The following is a 20,877-nucleotide window of genomic DNA, read 5'->3' on the forward strand; positions in this document are numbered from 1 at the left end:
TCTCGAAAGCCTCCATTCTACGCCCATCCTCTTGCCTCAGAAACCCCACCTACGTTCCACATTAAATCCTTATCTTTAGTCCTGAATTATGGCGATTGGAACTATAAATTGGGAAAAATACCATTATAAATTAATTTCTCACAAGTCTGTGAATTTATTGAACATCTGAATCCCATATCCCTCTCTATTATTTCCTCTTCAGCCAATATCTAGCTTTTATTTAGTGTAGTTTTATAAATGCTATCCATATATGATATATTTTCGTAAATATTACCCACAAAGGCTTTATGCTATCAATTATAATATCATTACATCGCCCCATGGTCCATCCAAATGGATACTTGCTGCAAAGGTTCCTTCTCCAACTTTTTGGATTTCTAGTGCGATTAGCTATACAATTGGAAAATTATCACTTCAAACCAGTACCAGGTATTTTGCAATTACTCATTTATACTTACAATACAATTAAAGTTGATTCCTGATCGGTAATTAGCATTCGGGTTGATCGTAGTAATGTATAATTTGTTGAATACATAAAGTTGAAAAGTATTATCTGTTCAAAATTTAAACACGTATCGCAATGTTTCATCAATCGTGCTGAAATTAATTTGTCCATGTGTATTCAACCATTAAATATCAGGTGTACTGTAGATAATGTTATCAGTTTAAGTTTTTTAAACTCGTAAATTATCATTTCTGTGTTCATACCGTATGAAATATAGAAAACATACTATATCTCCTCAAATAAATTCTTTTAGAATCTTTTTCCACCTTTTTTAAATATTTCATGGCCTAAACAATGAATTAAGGAAATGCGAACTCACCAAAATTTTCTGGGCCCTCAGTCCTTCGTTTGGTTGAGCCGGACGCTCGTGGGAATAATGCGCTAACGAGCCTTTCCAGGACAACTTCTCGATTTCGATGCCCGAAGAAGTCAATTTAACAGCGACCTGACCCTCCGTTCGATCCCAGTCGGTGAACAAACAGAGGGAATGACCGTCAGCGGAAGTGGACCCCCGCCAAGGGTAAACAGTACCCCTCCCTTCCTCACATCCTGTACCCAAGGAACCATCTCACCCCTTTCTCACTTCCAAACCCACTTTGCCGCCAGTGCATACAATACACTCCACGGCCGAGAGAGTGCGCTTATGCACATCGACCCATTTGTGTGCGCCCATCGCCCGGCCGATGTTCTTCTCGGCTTGCCCTCTTTTCTATCTCTCTCTCTCCCACCCCCCCCAACACTCCCTCGAAGGAATGCTTCACTATTTTTGATTTCTCGTAGTGGCTAAGGAGAGTGTTGTACTGTAAAAAAATTGTTTTATGAAAAAAATTGTATTAGTGAAAAAATTCGAAAAGTTGTATTGGTGAAAATTCCGAGTTCAAGATTGCGGTGGGTATTGAGCCGAAATGAGGCCTTGTGAACACTATGGAAACAATGTTGACCATTTTCCGAACTACCCCTATTTTTAAATATTTGTTAAGGGTAGATGAACTGATATATTTTCGTCAAGATTGACGCAATGGCAGATACTGTTTCGGTCTCCTTTCTTCGGGTGGCAGCGGCCGACCTCCAGGAAAACCTTTATAAAAAGAGCGAGATCTAAGAATAATACTTTGTTAACAAATTTAAACTTCATTTAATATCACATCTATGAGGTCATTGATTCAGTAACATTATTAATCTGTTACCCCGAGTACTTAATCGATTCAATGACGTGAACGCAAAAAAAGATATTGAGGGTTGCCTATGTGGTAGGAAGCATTTGGAGGAAAGATAGGGGGGAATTCACTGGGTACTGGATTTTAAAGAGTAGGAAAGCCTACTTAAAAACTTTTGGAAAAAATGAGTATTTACGGCCCATATGGCAATTATTTACAACGACTAAAGCATTTATATATCGTAAGTAAATATGCTTGATCGCTAATTTGGCTTCTGCTGGTGTGGCCGGACGATGAGGATACCTCTATGGCATAATAATTTCGCTAATGGTGCTTGTCGCAAATAATGCTACCCGTTTATTTTCACCAACTGCTCTGCTCCTAATACCTCTTACTCTTCGAATTTCCCTTTTCACCTCCTCCTCACCGGCCCATTTCCATCCTTATCAGCCGGCCTCGGTGGCGGTGGGGTAACGTCCTCGCCTACCAACCCAAAGGTCGCGGGTTCGATTCCCGCCTAGGTGGATTTCCCTCCATCTAGTATTTGGTTGTGTGTCATAATCTGCAATATAATGTCTGTAATGTAATGTTAGGTGGAAGAAGGGACTATTAGTCTCAACCTCGCCCAATTAAGTCGATAAATAAATAAATAAATTCATCTTCTAACTCTTCCAATCCCTGTCCATTCCTTCTATTTACACTGACACTCTGTTTCTCTCTATATGTTGGTATATATATATAAATATGAATAAACTTTAAAAATAATTAAACTTTATATATATATAAACATATAGAGAGAAACATATATATATATATATATATATATATATATATATATATATATATATATATATATATGGTATATATATATATATATATATGGTATATATATATATATATATATATATATACCATAAACACAGTAATCAACCCGAAGGTCGGTTTGGTAGGTGATGGCAGGGTAGAGTTCACCCAGTACTAAGCCTAACGGCGTGTAAAATTCTCACATTAGGGTAGGGGGGCTAGTTCCTTTCCCTGTGCCGGTTATGGTTTCCCTGGAAGATCTGGTACCGGGAAAATCACAGAGCTTGGGTGGAGCTGTAGGTGCTCAGAGTGCCTTGCCCGGGAATCGAACCCGGGACCCTCCGGTCAGTAGTCCAACGCTCTAACCCTTGGACTACCGCGACCCACATATATATATATATATATATATATATATATATATATATATATATATATATATATATATATATATATATATATATATATACCGTGTGAGTGTCCTTTTAAATGTTGCTATTCTATTTGTGTTCTATTGTGTCGCCCAATTATTTGCTGCTCGCATTAGTTTTTCCGTATAATCGTTATATATATATATATATATATATATATATATATATATATATATATATATATATATATATATATATATATATACTCATATATACAGAAACAGATATAAGGAAAAGGGATAGGAACTCATATGAAGGACGAACACAATAGAGGTGGGGAAGGCGGAATCGAACGGATCACAAGAGTAAAAATTACTCCTTGACCGGGACTCGAACCTCGGATCTTTCCACTTGCCGGGCGGATGCTCTTAACCACTTGAGCTATCGAGGAAACGTAATTTACCCTGAGATCGTCCTTTATATGTGTTCCTATCCCTTTTCCTTATATCTGTTTCTGTATATATGAGTATTTATTCGCCGTTTGGCGGTATTTCGTGTTTGAATGTATATATATATATATATATATATATATATATATATATATATATATATATATATATATATATAAACATGTATATATACATGTATATATAGTATAATATAAATATACATACATAATATATTCCCTTGTGTGACAAAACTTGCCCAAAATAAGCGGAAGTTCGGCAAGCCGTTGGGCAAAAATTATTATGCTGCAAGACGGCCAGACGATTTGTCAAGGAGGGACTATGGACACCCTCGTGTCATATCCCAAACAGTGTACCATAATTTGTGCCTTTTGTACCATAACAGTGTGCCTTGCAATTTAATTTCAAAAACGGAGAGAGAAACTAAAGTTATACGGAATCTCTAAGTTCTAATTGATCCACATTATTACACTAGGGGCTGTCAAATGTAAACTGGACACCCGCTTCAACGTGACCGTGGATCTAACTGGACCGTTATGGACCGTGAATTGTCACTGTGCATTGTTCCTACCACAGCAATGGCAGTATCGGTACGTTACAACAATCTTGCCACCTTTCGTGCGGACTGTGAGTTATGACGGGTTCGGTTTTCATTTGACTGCCCCTCATATCTTTCCACTAGAAAGGAAAATTTTAAGGAGTGAATAATACTTGGGGGCTACTGACCTTCCGGTGGCCGATATACTTAACATTCCACAAAGATAATTCTAAATAAGCCTATTTTTACACCGTTCGCTGACTGCATCATGGAATAAAATTTTCAATAGCCTTAAAATAAAACAAAAATGCCTCTATTTTCCAAATTATTCAATAATTTACCTCATTGATTCATTTATGTTCCTCCAGAAATTGAAACATGAAAACATTCCATTAAATGTAAAAATATGCTATAGGTAACAATTCGCAGTTGGTGAAGTATTACTTAAAAAACCAGTCGGTGAATTAATGAAATATATGTACGGTTTTAATCTATTTTATTTTCACTTTCAATGCTGTACCTTGATGAGTCGCTACAGATGAAAAAAATCCCTCCTTATACCAAACAGACGAAAATGTTATCTCCCCTTCTGAAAGTGTAATGGTAATTACTCTAAAAGGAAAGCGCTCGAAGCGAATAGATATCTTTGAGAGTACCCATGCCAAATAGCATAGAAGATCACACAATATTACGGATCAAAAGTTGCTTCTGTTTCGTCAGAAATTCTTTGCACCAATTTCCAGATATCATCCGAAATTTACCTCGACACGATAGACCATCTAAAAATTCATCCCCATGAATGAATATGGGCGGTTCTTTTCATAGACGACGCGAGTAGACCTCAGTTCAGCCTTAAGGCATATGGCATTTACAAATTCATGACAAAGGATGGGGGGGTTACAATTCTTTTCTCCGTGCCAGAAGTCAGCCTTCCTATAACTACCTCGCCGGCTTTTTAAACTTATGATGACCATAAAATTTTACCGAATAGAGTTTTAAATTGGTTAGTCCAAGGGCATATAATCCCGAGGGATCCGTATTCAAGATCCTAGGATCTTCAACCGATCGCTATGCACACTAGATTAACACGCTCGTTTTAGACTTCCCACGTGTTATAATAATGATAAAAAATGTAAATGACCAGTCGTTCCGTTAGCTTCCAAAATACATTTTTTTTCTCCCCCGACTCCTCCATAGTCTTCCCTTCAGTCTTCTCTCACCTCTCCTCCTCCCTCCTCCATTTTCTTCTTCTGAATGCTGCCTTCAACTCACTTTCACACACACACACGCACGCACACAAACACATAACAGACGCGCGCGGGCGCGTCTCCGCTTCCGGCGATCGGTGAGACTCGAGTGGGTTGTGGGAGTCGGGCGGAGTGTGGGAGTCACCGGGGAGAGAGGAGGAAGAGGGAACGGGAGGCGGGACGTCTTCCCGAAGCGTCGAGTCCCACCTCCCTCCCGGAGCCCTCACCGTGCTAACGCCAGGGAGGGAGTTGGAGATGAAGCGAGGAGGGACGCGGAGAGATGCGCTTGCACGCTCGAGTTTCGGCGTTTATTTTTACCCCCCGCGGGAGATTTCACCTAAGAAGAGGGGGAGTTGCAGGCGGGGTTGGTTGTTGGCCTAAGGCTGAGGAGAGGGTGTTCTCTCCTCCCCCATTGACGGAGCCACACTAATGGACTGGGGGGCGGACGGAGAGGGCAACCGCGTTCCCATCTCCGCAAGCCGCTGAGACTGAAGGTGCTATTTCCATTCGTGTAGAAGAAAATATCGAGAGATTTCCCCCCCCCTTCACACTGTGTATACTTTAACTCTTCACAAATGTTTTTGGTAGATTTATGGACGTGTTAATTGACTTAAAACATTGTCGATACCACTAATTACCGTGAATGTATAAGATTGAAACTGTAGATGAAGCCGAAGGACGTTTAGCACCATCCACAACAGTTTGACGAACACATCCCTCAATATATATGATATTTGGCGGCTGATATCTTTTAAAATACCTCAAATGAATACTGTTAATTGAATTGAAAAAACGCTAATTTTCCACGGGAATTTAACATTTCTCAATCACGACTTCTAAATTTCAGTCCCATTGTCAAGGTTCAATGATTTGGCAACTATGGATAATGGTGTTGTAATTTTGATACCACGGCTGAGAAATAATAAATTCGTGCGAGTAAATACGATGTATGTTTAATTTAATTAATAATAAATGTCTTCCTCAGGCTAAAACCCAGGGTAAAAATGACACATCATTCTAGACAATGTAAAAAATTCTTTCGGAATAATTGCTACTAAAAATGCCTGCTTCCGATTTCAGATAATAATATCCAGATAAACTGTGATTCAAAAATACATTTATTTATTTTCATTTGGAGCTCTTTGTTACCAAAAATACTTAAATATCCATCCGTTAACGTGCTTTGAAGTTGGTTGAGCATCCATAGCTAACAACGGTGATGTTGGCCGGAGAGTGTGGCGTGGCATTTCTATGAACCAGTCGCCAAACTTGCCCAAACAACCACTCATTTGAAGCCGAATTCGTCGTTTAGGGGTTAATGAAATTAACAGGAGAAAACTAATGAAAACGGACTCCGGCTGAAATATCTCCCCTCTTGGGAGCGGGCGTATCTTCTCACCGGGGTTTTCGGTAATGGATACGTGGGGTGACCATTGCGGGAATGCCTCCCATCCCGAAATTCCAGGTTCAAATCCCACCTGCGATAATTTTTTCACAGGTGTCTCCCTTCTGTGCGGAGAACCGCTCCGGTGGTAAGGATGAACTACGGACTCATTGGTCCTTCACGTCAAGAGTGGGTGAACAATACCCACCTTGGATTTCTCCCCAAGCTTTCCCCGCCAGACCTCGGGCATCGTTCGACCCCACTGAAAACCACCATCAGTAGACTCAGAGAGGAATGATGATAAAGTTGTCTATTTGCATCACTCTCTGAACCTCCATTAACTCATCACAAGAATGTTGAATTTGCACATGATACCTACACATATACCTCCACCAAAGGAATACCGATACCCGAATGTTGGACTAATGTAGGCTTCACCAAGTACTGAGGCCTTCGATTCTTGAAATTCACGCGTCCAGAAGACGGGAAAGGAGGTCGTTTACTTGCCACCTGCCTGCGTTTTCCCAGGAACACTTGGTATCCAGAGAATCACAAAGTTTGGATTTTTGTAGCGGGTTTTTCGAGGGAGAGTGAAACTCCGGTTATCAGTCAAACTCTCTCTAAGGGTATTAATAAAGAATCCCATTATTTAAACCAAAAGTTACAGGACCTTGTATTTCAGAAAAAGATATTATCCTCTAATTTATTTCACTCATTCATCGTTATTGTCATATTTTACCACATGAAACAGGTTTAAGTTAACAATTCTTGACGGGTAAAGGTTCAACCAGGCTATAATACGATATCGCTTTTCCCTCGCCTTGCAACACGCTTTCCTCCAGCGATTCCCACACTTCATTTTTCTTTTTTAAATATCGGTTAAGCAAAATAAAATCAAATACTTTTCATTCTTGAAGTGCATCCCTTCTATGAAACGTATCCGTGATGAGTGAATACCTCAACTGATTGCGGCCTTAGTACAGGTGCTGAAAATAGTCATTTAAAGGTATCCGTATCCATCGAACGTTGTGACGCGGTTAACTCTTCCTCACATATCCAGCGGTACTTTTGATGGGTAACTTGACGTGGCAAGTGAGCGTACTGGGATCTGATTCGGACCTAAAAGGGTTGCCAATATCAATAGTGGTGATTGCGTTTCTAGGCGTCCTCAGATAAAGGAAAATTTTGGTTTGGGTGTATGTAATTGTCAAATTGTTATATCAATGTTCAAAGTCCAATGTAAAGGTCGAAGTGCTGTTTTAGGACTTATGCAAAATAAAAAAATAAATAAACAATTGTGACATAATGGTAATAAAAACCTCCTCAGAGAGACTTTGGAAGGGAAATGAGAGAAAAGAAAGAAAATGAGCTTGTAACCTTAACCATGAGTGTGAAAATTTCAAGTCCGAATGTGTTCCAAAAAGAAGCCATTCTTTAAAGATATTATTTCTGGGGATTTTTTTCGTGAAACTTCAAGGTCAACTCACCGATTCAGTAATATTTCCGGAATAATTTTTACTCCTCAATGATGCAAATCAATGGGGTATATACGGAATCCAACTCGGTTGTTTATGTAAAATTTTGAAAGAATCCCCGGTAAAAATTATAGGTAAAATTACTAGAATTACGTGAGAGAATCTTTATAACACATTCAAACAATTACTAACTAATTAAGTAGCTAAATTTTGCAGTCCAATCGAGGTGAGAGAAGGTGTTATGGCGATAGGTTCAGATTAAGCAAACACACCTTTGGTGCATCTAAGAAAAGCCTTTCGCTATTCCTAGAATAAAAACAGAGTAGTAATAGCACCGCTTCCTTGCGAATCGTCACAAAAATGATCTCCCCTCCCCCTCCGTCCTTTGCCCCTGGATCGCATATCCCCGACCGTCGTTCTAGCCACCAGGCTTTGAATAAAACATTCCCGCGGTTCAAAACGCACCATTAATCGACGAGTTTATAATCGTACCATGAAATACCTCAGTTGCTAAGTGGTATTCATTACGTGTTGCTGTTGGTTTCAAATAAAAAACCTATAAGGAACCGTTACAGTAGCCTATCCATTTTAAAAAGATATGTAACTATCTGTACGCAGGCAACATCATCATTCATAAACATCTATTTGATCTACTCTCCTATTTCATTCTTCTATTGGATAACATCTTCATGCCTATATGTTTCTTCTTTTTGAAGTTTGCCTTAATTTTTTCTTCGAAGGCATACCATCTGGCTTCCATAGTATTTGGTTCTTCCTGCTAACATTTGTCTCGTCAGCTGCCTTCATCAGATGGTCGTGCCTAAAAATGTTCCTCATTAAAATGCTTTCACTTCCTATTCTTCATAGAATCTCTTCATTAGTTAATCAGTATAGCCATTATTATTCCTTTGAATATTTGCTGTAAAGGTATGGTTGAAAAGTTACATAGATTAATAAGTGACGCGATAGATCCTAGAATTCCCTATTCCCGTCTAATCAAAAGAAGATCGCACAGGATATTTTCCGGGTTAAGGTGATGGGGGTTATGACGCTGCATTTTAACACCAATTAAAGTTGCACATAATGTACTTTAATTGCTTTCTGATTACTCCCTAGGTACCTAAGAAGTACCTCTAAGTAATTTATGTTTGGAAGTGAGGGAAAGAGAAGAAATGGTTTAAACATCATTCAATGCTGGGAATTAATATAATTTCAATTTTATAGTAATTTTGAATACTCACACAGAAGAACACAAACCGATAAGAGCAAAGAGATTTTCGCAAATATTACTCTCACCATAAAGTCCTAGCAAAATTATAATATGGAAAAAGAGTTATGATTTGCATTCGTGCACATATTTAACCTGGAACATTTAGAAGTAAATCAGTGTCTACACCAAAGTTTTACTAACCCTTCCTTCCTTCATGGAGCGGCGTTACCTATCCCCAGTATCCGCAACCGCCCACCAAACCAATCCGCTGGTTGAAGACTGCAATTCGTCTCGGCCGAGAGAAAGCAATGCCGAACGGATAGGTAGGCAATCTATGGAGTCCAAATTGCCGTCCGATGGCTTCATTTCTACGATTCGCGACGCACTTCACGTGCGGAACGCGTCCGTCCGCGGGGCTGAGGGCCCGACCCGACCAGCTGGGACGCCGCCGGCGGGACATTGACAATTCCGCGCGCCCGCGGGGATTGACCGCGGGACGGCATTCCATGGAACCTGTCCACGCAGGAGGGGATAGGCGGTCCACTGTTTTTTGCACGCATTTCACTCGTAATGGGCCTCTCGGATCACGGGAATTCCTGCAACTTTAATATCGGGATCGTCTTCTCTTCATAGCGTGCCACGCCGATCCCATCCATCCCTCCCCACCGCCCTCAGAAGACGGAGCGAAAGGAATACCTGCGTGGGAGAGTTTCTTTCTCTTATTGGCGTCGCCTCGTCTGCGGGAGGTTGTTCACGCGAGGCAAACTCCGCTCATTTTGGGTTTCACTCGTATTTCGTCACCGCGGCGCGTTGGAACGATTGAGCATAAGAACGACTGAACAGTGAAAGTGACGAAATAGCTCCTTTAAGAAATTGAAAGACATGGAATTAACACTTATATTCTTTATATAGTACACAGAGATAAAGAGGGACTTGTTGTGGAGTAGGATGTTTTGTTAGGAGTCAGAAACTATTTATTTGTTACTTGTGTCGGTCTACTTTAACTGGTAGATTACCTAATAATAATTATTTATATACAGCATAGCATTCGAATCGCACAAATCTCGTTAATGTCACGTCTGTTTCTCTCACTTATTTGGATAACAAGTTTCAGTCGGAGATGCCATGCTCTCATTCTTGTGTCAAAGCCAGGGGCGACACCAATGGCTTGGAGACACAAGAATGATGACCGTTGCTGCGAAAACGGTTAATGTGTTCGGTATAATATCAACAAGACGAGTTGAATATGAATTTTGTGTCTCCCCGTGTTGTTCAAAAAGAGAAATTTATTGAAACCGATCCATGGAAATATTTATTGGTACAAAGTTTTACCATACCAACAAAATAAATTTAAACTAATCAAGTTCTTAGATGGAATGGAAAAAGGTCCCCAAAGTGAAATTATTTACCCAATGATGTAGTTTATCGTACCAACAACTTGAGTGCCATACAGTTGCAGTATTAGGGTTATCGTTCTAATAAATACACGTTTCCATCAACGCAATACCGGCGCAAGGGCGTGTGGCGGGTGGTGTCAGGGCACCAGCCATACATGCACAAATATGAGTTAATACATGCATACTTAGTATGTTTAGGATATCGATAAAAATCTCATAGATACGCACCTTATATCTTTGTTAACTCGGTACTCGAAATAGGGTTACACAGTCAAGGATAAATATGACTATTATTCTAGCATCCTAGTATAACTTCTGAGATACCTTCAAATTCATTTAGACATTGGGAGTCAGGCATGTTCCTTTGAGCGCCCAAGCTAATAGAATATTCGACGAGCAAAGGGAGTACGGATTTTGAATACGATATTACCCGAAGATAGCCATTGAGTTCACACATGAAAAGAATACCGTCACAGAAAAGAACCCAAAGGGTCGCGCTTGGTCTTTAAAAAAATAAATCTTTTTACGCTCACGTGGAAGTTTTGCCTAATATGTTGTATTTTTTTGTCAATTTGAGAAGCTAAAGAGTGAGAGCATTCTTTGTTGCTGATGCTATTAATTCGAATATGGCGTCGCGAAAATATACGCTAATTGCCTCACTTTATTTACGGCGCCAACGGGCCAGTTGCCTTTTTTATTCTGAGGCCGATAGACGTCTAAACGAATCCGAAGCCCCATTCCAATGGAATTGCTCGCTTCGAGGGTAGTGTTCCGGCACCCGAATGGCATATCCGAACGCGGTTTAAAAGCCGCGGTGTGCGAGACGTACCGCACGGTCATCGCGCGCACATCTCCGACGAGGCATCGAAGTATCATCGCATGTCACTCACCAAAGGCGACCACCGTCCTCACCACCCTCATCCGCCACGACCTTCACCAGGAGCCCAAGTCCACGGTGAAGGCCTCTCATTCGCAGTCGTCACGTGCATACCTCGACGCGACCGGCGTCCCACTAATAAGGACAAATGACCAAGGACGGCCAAGAAGGAATATGGAGGGAGGGAGAAGACATGAGTGGGTCGAGGAAGAAGAGGGTCCCACTCGACTCTTAAAAATTTGACTTCATGGGAGTGTTTTGGGAAAATCCGATGAGAATGTAAACAAGATGTGTTATTTCGCGCTTTAGTTAGACAGCGTTTACAATATGGAGCATAGATTTGTGATCCTTCGGAGCAAGGCTTTGTTTATTTATTATTATTTACCTGTTCAATGAAGAGCAGGAAGACAAGTAATATAGTTTGTTGTCTCAGGCGTAACTTTGTGGAATTTGCATAACATATTGAAATGTAATGAAATTGACTTTGTAATTCCACACACTTTATTTAAAAACACGACCCAGGTTTCGACGTTGAACGTCATCATCAGGTGGTCCTCATAGAAGCACGCTGGCTATATATACCTTCTGATCATAGGAGGGGGGGGTTGGTCAGAGAGGGACTCCTATGATCAGAAGGTATATATAGCCAGCGTGCTTCTATGAGGACCACCTGATGATGACGTTCAACGTCGAAACCTGGGTCGTGTTTTTAAATAAAGTGTGTGGAATTACAGTCAATTTCATTACATTTCAATAAGTAATATAGTGGTGTATGAGGGAAAATGAAAGAAATATCGTCGTACAGAAAACGTTGAATCAACCAGTCGCTCAGCATGTGATAATATTATCCATCAACTTTTATGTACTGATATATTTTCATGTGGGGTTAATAATTTAAATTACCTACAAAATTCTAATGATTTTTACATTACTCCTGATTGCGTTTATCTTGAATTAAATTTTTACCGCCTTTTTATGAAAAATAACACTTTCTTGAGTGTCACCATGTAAAAGTGTGCACAAAAACATCCTCTTCCCGCAAAAAAAATATAATTAAAATGCAAAAATGAGTTGAGTGATTTTTCCCACCAACGCGGACGACTAGGGTGGGACGATTTGTGATGGGAATGTGGTGGGATGTCTTGGGGCACTGCAACGCTATCCGCGTCAGTTGTCTGCGGGCCGTTGCAGTGTGTGTGGATCGCATTAGACTAGACCTCTGTTCGAGGATCGCTTCACGAATTCATGACGATTTACGTTCCATAGAGCAATGCTACGCGATAACATTTTATGTTAAGCTCTGAAAATCGGGTTCAGGAGATGAAGAAATGCCCAAATTAATAGTTTTCTGCTGGCACTAGATGCTCCGAATAGGTTGACGATGATTTTATATGAAAATAACATTTTCCTTCCCTATATAAAGCTCTGGACGTCCGCCTATGACACAGTACGACGAAATTGTGCAAAAAGTGAGAGAATGTTCAATTTTGATCGACGCCTGAGTGTCAGAATGTTAGCAGAAGAGTGAAATGTACCGTAACCGCAGTGCATCGAATTCTTACTGAATCTTGTGAGCCATGAGAAAGTTTTGTGCCAGGGTGGTCCCCAAGGTCCTGTCGGATGATCAGAAAGCTGATCATGTGAAAATCTCGTGTGATCTCTTAAACCGGTTTGAAAGTGACCTACAGCCCTGAAGTGCCATCATCAGACTTTGTTTGGCTCCCAAGAACAAAAAGGAGCTTGTAAGGCTACCATTTTGGAAAGCTGAATAACAAAAAACCTCGGCTCGGCACCTCGTCACGGCCTGAAAGAGGCCGTGACGAGGTGCCGAGCACCGGTGTGTCGATTCACAGGGGTGCTGTGTTGAAGAATATTTATAACATGTACTTTGATCTTCAGTTAATTTTTTTCCCAGATCTACTCTACCTATTTTTGGAGCAGAACCTGTATAAAAACGGCCAGCAGAATTAAGATGTAATGGCTGCATTTTATCCGCGGTTAAATACATTAGGAAGAGTTCAAAGAATACACAAATGTAGGTGGCCGGTTCAAATCAACAACAGATCTGTTAAAAAAGGGAACTTAGGCGTATGTTTTATGAGTTTTCAGTTTTATTATTTTGACAAATGTGATCTTTCTTTCCCTCACAAGTTGATTAATCAATTTTCATGTAAAATTCATTCCACGCTGCTGCATTGTTTTATTATTTTCTACGTCTCGCATAGTGTCTCCCTTTCCCTGTTATATTGCAAATGTCCAGTATTTCCGAAATAATATATCCAGTATCTCCGAAAAACTATCAGATCCCTTATGCATGCACATTTAATACGATAACTAACGCTATTTGAGGAGAATAAAGATTAAAAAATAGCCGCTGGAAAATTTTAACTTGCAGAAATGAAATGTCACGCGATGATTATTTCAACCACAAAGGAAAATTCATTTGTCATCAATGAAGTAACATAATTTCAATCCCCCACATTTTGTCGTCTTCGAAGCCGAAGAGTCTCCGGTCCTGGTACACATCCCTTTTAGCCCCTGCTAAGTGTTCCATATTCCATTTTCTGCTACTCTTTTCCTTCCTCATCCCCTTAAATTTAACATTATACTTCATGGTAGCAAATTATGGTCGGAATTCACACTTGCTCCATGTGTGGGTTGATCACGCTATCGTAGAACTATGTATAGCTAACCATAATATCATCTAACTGATATCTCTCTCTATTTTCTGCCATTTTTCAAATGTAAATACGTCTCTTGTGATCTTAAAAGCCGGTATTATTCGTAATTCAGCTATTTCTCGTACAAAAATTAATATTTTTCTTTGCGCGGTCACTCCTTTCTTCCAAACCGTACTCTCCTACCTCCCTTCCTCTCTCACTTCGTTTACCACCACATCCCAAACTCACATCACCATCAAGTGGTATCTTCCAGGTACATTCGCAATCATTTCGCCTGATTGATAATATAACCACTATCTAATTATTTCTCCAAATGACTGCGTGCGTTTCACGCATCTGGATTACCTCTAGATTACTGAGTCTGATTTTATTTCTAATAATATTTAGATTTGCCTGTTACGGCGGCACCTATTTGACAGCATTCCGGACAAACCAGGAAACGAATGCTTTTATTCGGCAGTATACTTTGTACGTCTTGATATTTTTCTAGCCGTAAAATGCCCATATGGGTGCTGCGTAAGCGGGTAGATTTACTTCTGGGACTTGCAGGCGAGGGAGATAGGTGAATGGTCTTTGAATAGGAGTTTTGAAATGGACATACTTCAAGGGTTAACGACATATTCATTCCCATTTATTGCTAAGGAATGCTTTCCTCTTTATTGATTTACATAACAGTCATATACTAAGCAAAATTCTGAGATTGAACTGCTGCAGCCTTATCTTCGGACCCTTCGTCAAGTATGTGACCTTTGATCCGTTTGGGCAATCGATCTTAAACTGGCGCCGTCCACAAATAGCATCACTCTCTTGGGGGAGGAGGATTTAGGCTCTTAGTGACGCTTCGTGGTATGGGAAGTTTGGCTATCCGTTACGTCATGGCATGTACGATAATGAACAAAGAACTCACTGGCTTTTAAATTTTGTCAGAATAATTGACCCTGACGCTGATTTCGTTATTTTTGAACGCACGTAAAAAATCATTAAGACGTATTTACCAAGCGATTATCTTGTTTTATTTCTCATTATCTTCCGCTTAATGTTACCGTGTGAAAATCCCTCGAGCTAGGTCAACTAGTCACCGAATAGCGGAGAGCCCACAATTGGAGAATCGAGCGAATTCGATTCTAACCGACAAGCCGGGGTAAGAAGCTCCCGCAAAATTATGGCAAAAACTTGATGTCCCATGCAAACTTGTCTTTGCTTAAAAGCTATCACCAAATGACGGAGCTATGCATATTTTTAGAATAATGTTGTTAATTACCACCAGTTTCGTTGCGCTGCCACATCTTCAGAAACCTGATAAAACAAACCTTTTTTAATATGTAAATATTTAAAATAAAAGTACTTTGTAATAAAATTGTTGTGATGTTGTAGTGTAATGTACCAAAGAAATTGAGGGAGATGACGCAACAGTAACTTTTAACGGAGTCATCAGCTAATGCGCATTTCAATGCATCAATTTCAGAGAGTAAAAATTATTCCCCTTGACCGGGATTCGAACCCGGATCCCTCAATGTCCGGTCGAGTTTCAAAATTTCAGAGTTTAAGAGGACGACTCAATGGCTAAACTGGCTAAAGCACCCGACCGGAAATTGAGGGATCCGGGTTCAAATCCCGGTCAAGGCGAATGATTTTTACACTCTGAAATTGTTGCATTGTAGTGTAACGTATATCTACCATTCAGCGTTCTTGATGATTCCATCTCACTGCTCAGATGACAGTAGGTCTGTAAGAAATTAATGTAAAGGTATAGTGGTATAATTCACCTACCAATCAGGAATCTCCTCAAAAGTGCATCCGAACCCACAAAATTTACTAAACGTCTTTTCACGGGCAGAAAACCTGGACTCTTACGTGAAACGAGAGTCTAAGTAATTTTCACCTCTTGCTTTCACTTCCACCTTCCCGATGGCTTGCATGATATTATGTAGCTGGAGATGTGCGTAGAGTAACATTGGATGTGGGGGATGGAAAGTAGACATCTTCCAAAGAAGAGCGTGATGCCATTTATGAATGACGCCGAATACTTCCACACAAAACTGCGTGTACGACTGGCATGAACACGATGCTCACAAATGTACCTAAAAAAACGGCGTATAGTATCTCAATGGGAAAAGTAATTAATTTTTGAATTAGCAAACCCCGGAGAAGAATTAATTGAAAATGAGACAAAAACCATGAATGTAGGCTAGGTAAAAGAGGCAACAAAAATGATATAAGTAAGAGAAAGAAGTCAGAGAAGTTTTAGATTTGAATAGAGTAATTGACACAGCGAACAGATGTCTTCCTAAAATCTAGAAAAAAAGGGTCGGCAAAACAATCTACGCAAAATAAGAAGATCCCATTATTGAATACTCAACCTGAAAACGAAACCACTTGCCATAAAAATTCTTCTGGATGCTCTGACCTTTAGATGTGAAAAATTCCCCATACATTTGGGGAACATAAATAAAATAAACAAGCCTGTAAGCCACATGGATGTTGTTTTAGCCAAAGCTGACACGTGCAATTCGAATTGACAAGAAAGGTAACCAGGAAAGAAAGGATTTAAGAAGATTGGACACTACTGAAGACAATATTCAAGGGAAAATAAAATACTCCCAAAAAAAGTTTTTAAACCACAGCAATTTCCTCCAGAACATTTTTTGAAGGCAAGGTCTTGGCGGAAAAACCAAGGTTAGGACCGCGAATGGTCTACACTAAGAATGTGGTATTTGAGATGGAATGCGTTTCGTATGCCGATTAAATGTGGTCACGGAAAATAGGATGCTGCATCAGAAGCAAAGAGGACGGGCAGAACTTAAGAACCAGGAGAAATCGTGCATCAAGACTACACTTTGGTTCCACTCACCGAGCTTTAGGGTGAGGTTGACCTGGGACGGGTATTGTATGTCCTCGTACATGGTCTCAGACTGCCACCATGTCTGGTTATCGTTGTTGTTGAAGTCGGTGAGCTGGGATGCAGGATGGGCGTAGGCTGGGGTCCGGGCGTCGCAGAACTCGCACGTCTTTCGCCCAACGGGTGAGCCAGACCACCCGCCGCCCCAGCCGCCGCCACCGATGCCCGTCTGCACGCAGTACTCGGTGGGGCCATCCATACCACACGTGTTGGTCGCCTCCACTTCCGCCTTGAAGGCCGCGTTCTCGAACGTCGGGATGCAACGCTGTTAGGGAGAGAGAAAGAGGGAGAGTTAGTGGATAAGATACTCCGCTGTTCGTAAATGATGTCGGTGACTTGATAGGATTTGTAAACTCTGGCAACTCTCAGGGTAAGGGTGAATACTCTTAAGAAACGTTTTCATGCATACGGTTTTTCGGTGCCTCAGACAGCGAAGCCAATCAGATTTCCGCTGTAGGATACGGTGCTGCCTGCAGGAGTTGGAAATCTCAACTCTTGAGGCGGCGAACGAAAATCGACGCTCGCTCTCAGTCATCTACCATCAAAACCTCAAACGAAAAGTTCATCTCCGTAGTGGTAGTAGTAGCTTTAGGGGATGCGACTGGCAGCTGAGGTAATTTGCGCCATTAGGGGTTGACAGGAAAGGATGAAGGGTGGAGAGAAACCCGGCGTCGGCATTAGACTACTCTTCTCGTAAGGCGCCAAGGGGTTCGCAGCTTGACGTCCCATCCGACGGACCGCGTACTCACTCGAAGTGCCCTCCAGAAAGCACATCGAGTAGGAATTGAGATACCACTGAAAAATATCTGCCACTATCAGGGATTTGAACCCTGACCCTCTGGGTGGGAAGCCAGTAAGTTAGCCACCGCACCATCCCAATCCTCGTCATCTTCGTCTTCTGTTCTCTGCCCGTCGTTGCTGCGGGAATGAAAACTGGGTAAAACGGTGACCCAAGACCGAATGCAAGACCAGATACTTGAAAACGTAGCTTTATCTTAGAACTCTGAGAAGGAGATTGGAATTCTCCATTAAAATCGTGGTAATATTGAGCTATTAGTTTACCAGTCCGCCCCAGATAGAAGTATGTGACCATCTGAGGTAGAGATTCATAGAGGTCCACCGACGAATTAGTAAATTGTGGTCATGTAGATGACTCTGATCTGGGGTAGATCTCTATATAAAAAAATAATTCAAATCAGTACATTTCGCCATTTCCCGGCCTAATTTCAAATTTCTGAGATCGTAGTATCCCACAACCAGATTTGAGAATTTCACTGATTTCACAATTTTAATCATGATAAATTTGGCCAACTATGGCATCGCGTATAGGGTTGACGTTTACATATTGTAATCCAGAGATTTAACATGGGGCAAAGTCTCTTACATGACCATACACAAATTATCAAGTACTTGGTAGTTGTTACGGAGGTCATTAATAGGGGTCCGATTCAGAATATCTGGGGACTGAGAGCATCAGATTGTGAAAGAGTTGATGGGACAGTGTTTTATCAAATAATTCATCTGGCATTTATTTCTGCACAAAAATAATATTGATATTTATGTAATAGAACATAATTTCAAGAGAAGGCTTGTAAGGAAGTTCCAACCGATGATTATTATTCTAATTTTTAAGATAACACACCATAATACTTCATGCATCAAACATTGTTTCAATTCAACTGAAAATGTACACTGTTTCATTGCACTTTTCTTCATTTACCCCGCAACATTTTTCGCCAATGAATAGCAACATCGGTGGACAGTTGTCTCACCGGAGCAGTGATTTTCTTTGGGTCCACGGACCATGTCAGTTGAGAGCTGGCTAACTAGTAATGCTGTTTTCGTATATGCCACGATTCAAAGATAGTTCAATGTAATTTTCTAATTCATATTGGCACTTTTCTTTAGTAATCTTAAAATAGATGCAATATATGTCTTATAAAAATCCATTACATCTATATACATTATACAATTATGGTAAGAGCATATATTTTTGATAACAGTAATTCCATTCGTTACTCGAAATGTTGATGATTTGACTCCGTTGTCTACAAAAAAAAATATTATCCATAAATTTCATGCATTGAAGTCGGCAGCAATAACATGTCAATAGCTGATGCATGTATGTTATGCGATTCATACAAGTAATATCATCGTACATCTTCGAGAAGTAACAATACATATTATATCTCTTCACTTTTTTCGCTCCCCACCTTCTGTCACTAAAACTCTAAAATGTGTGGTGTCGTTCTAAGAAGATTAAAAACCTTTCTAGGAACCGACGGTTATTCAGGGCAGAAATGTAGATGTAACCTAATCGTTCTGACATTTCCACATTTACGAAAACATTATGTATTTTACGTATTTTCGCCTTTCATTTTAATAGCTGTCCGAGCCAAAACTTTCTTACTTTTTTGATGGTGGAATTTTCTGGCTTGGCGATTGAATACAGCCAAAATTTGACACTGAACACGGAAAGGGAAGTCGTTTTACACCATCTTAGGACTGATGATATCCGAGTCTCCTCCACAAACGTTGCAAGAATCCGAAAAGTCTTTAGAAACTAATTTCAGGTCCTCGATAAAATAAAAGATCGCCTGCCGGAAACTCCCAATAAGGGAACGCATAATCGAGGTAATAATTTAAGACGAGCGTTTGGTGGCTGAGTGCCTCTGACGTATGAATCGGCTATAATCACATCAAATCTCCCCGTTGGGGAGGCTTAACGCGGGATGACGTCAGCAGGCACACCTGAAAATACACGGAAATGAAACTAAAATCGACGCCAACTCAAAATCGATATTTTTTCGTAAAGTTCTAGCCCTTACAAGAGTCTGGCGAATGGAGTGGTTTTCTTTGACTACTTAATTTAACTCTATAATTAAGTCTACTGTGTGTTTTATTTCCATATCGTCAAACCAACCGATGGTTTACTAAGTCTTTCTCGAATAGATTGCATTTGATTTAGACCTATCCATTTTCATTGTTTTTCATCAATAAGGTAATGCCTTTCAGAATTCATCTGCAGAGCAATCACGATCCTATCATCTCTCTCTCTCTCTTTCACTAAAGATGACTGGAATAAATACTTATTCTCCTGCTGAACGAACAATATAAACTAAATAGACCTACGTTTTGAAAATTTTGGCTTTTAAAACACAAACTTTGATAACTCTAGACTAGATATGTGAGTGTCTTTTCTCTGTGTTTTTGTGCATAAATGTTGTAATCAAAGCTTTTCATACAATTGTGTCGTCGCTGAAGAGCGTTCTTTTTCGAATATATGCATACGTATATGCATATATATCGCGCGACGATGACACAATTCCATTAAAACTTTCTTTGAATACTTATCTAAATACAGAAACACAAAGAAAGGACACGCACGTATATATTTGACGTTTGGACGGTAAGGCCGCCTCTGTATGTGTACATATGTATATATACGTGTACGAATCAAGTGTATGAATGGACTGAAATTCTGTATATGCATTTACAGCTGATGTCTACCACCCACGCCACACGCCCTTGCGATAGTCTGCGGCATATTGTATAAATTTAGATGTAGGAGTCACAAATCACAACTTGCAACTTATGACGATTTTTGTCTTAAACTCAAACGGCAACGGCAAATAGCCGTAAATATTGTAAAATATCATCCCATATTTATTCATTTTTCTCAATGAGAGACTCAAAATTAGGCTTCCATCCCTAATTTACAATAAATAGCTTAGTTAAAATTTACGATTCAAGTATCCATTTCCAAGATAAAATCTTCTCTCTTCGGTCTCTCACGCCCTGGTCCGACATTTGTGTTCGTCCGCTGGTTTTTCATTCGATATGTTTTTCATGCATGAGGTGATTGATG

General features: G+C 40.2%; 1 protein-coding gene across 1 annotated transcript in view; it reads right to left on the reverse strand.

The window, feature by feature from the left end:
• Positions 1-20,877, reverse strand: part of LanB2 (laminin subunit gamma-1) — a 332,757-nt gene that overhangs the window by 197,892 nt on the left and 113,988 nt on the right. The window contains exon 2 of the mRNA XM_071589758.1: positions 16,962-17,274. Coding sequence (XP_071445859.1) covers positions 16,962-17,274 — 313 coding nt within the window. The remainder of the gene's footprint in view (positions 1-16,961; positions 17,275-20,877) is intronic.

The sequence above is a fragment of the Hetaerina americana genome, unplaced genomic scaffold (genome assembly GCF_022747635.1).
Source record: "Hetaerina americana unplaced genomic scaffold, ioHetAmer1.1.p SCAF_4, whole genome shotgun sequence".
Lineage (NCBI taxonomy): Eukaryota > Metazoa > Arthropoda > Insecta > Odonata > Calopterygidae > Hetaerina > Hetaerina americana.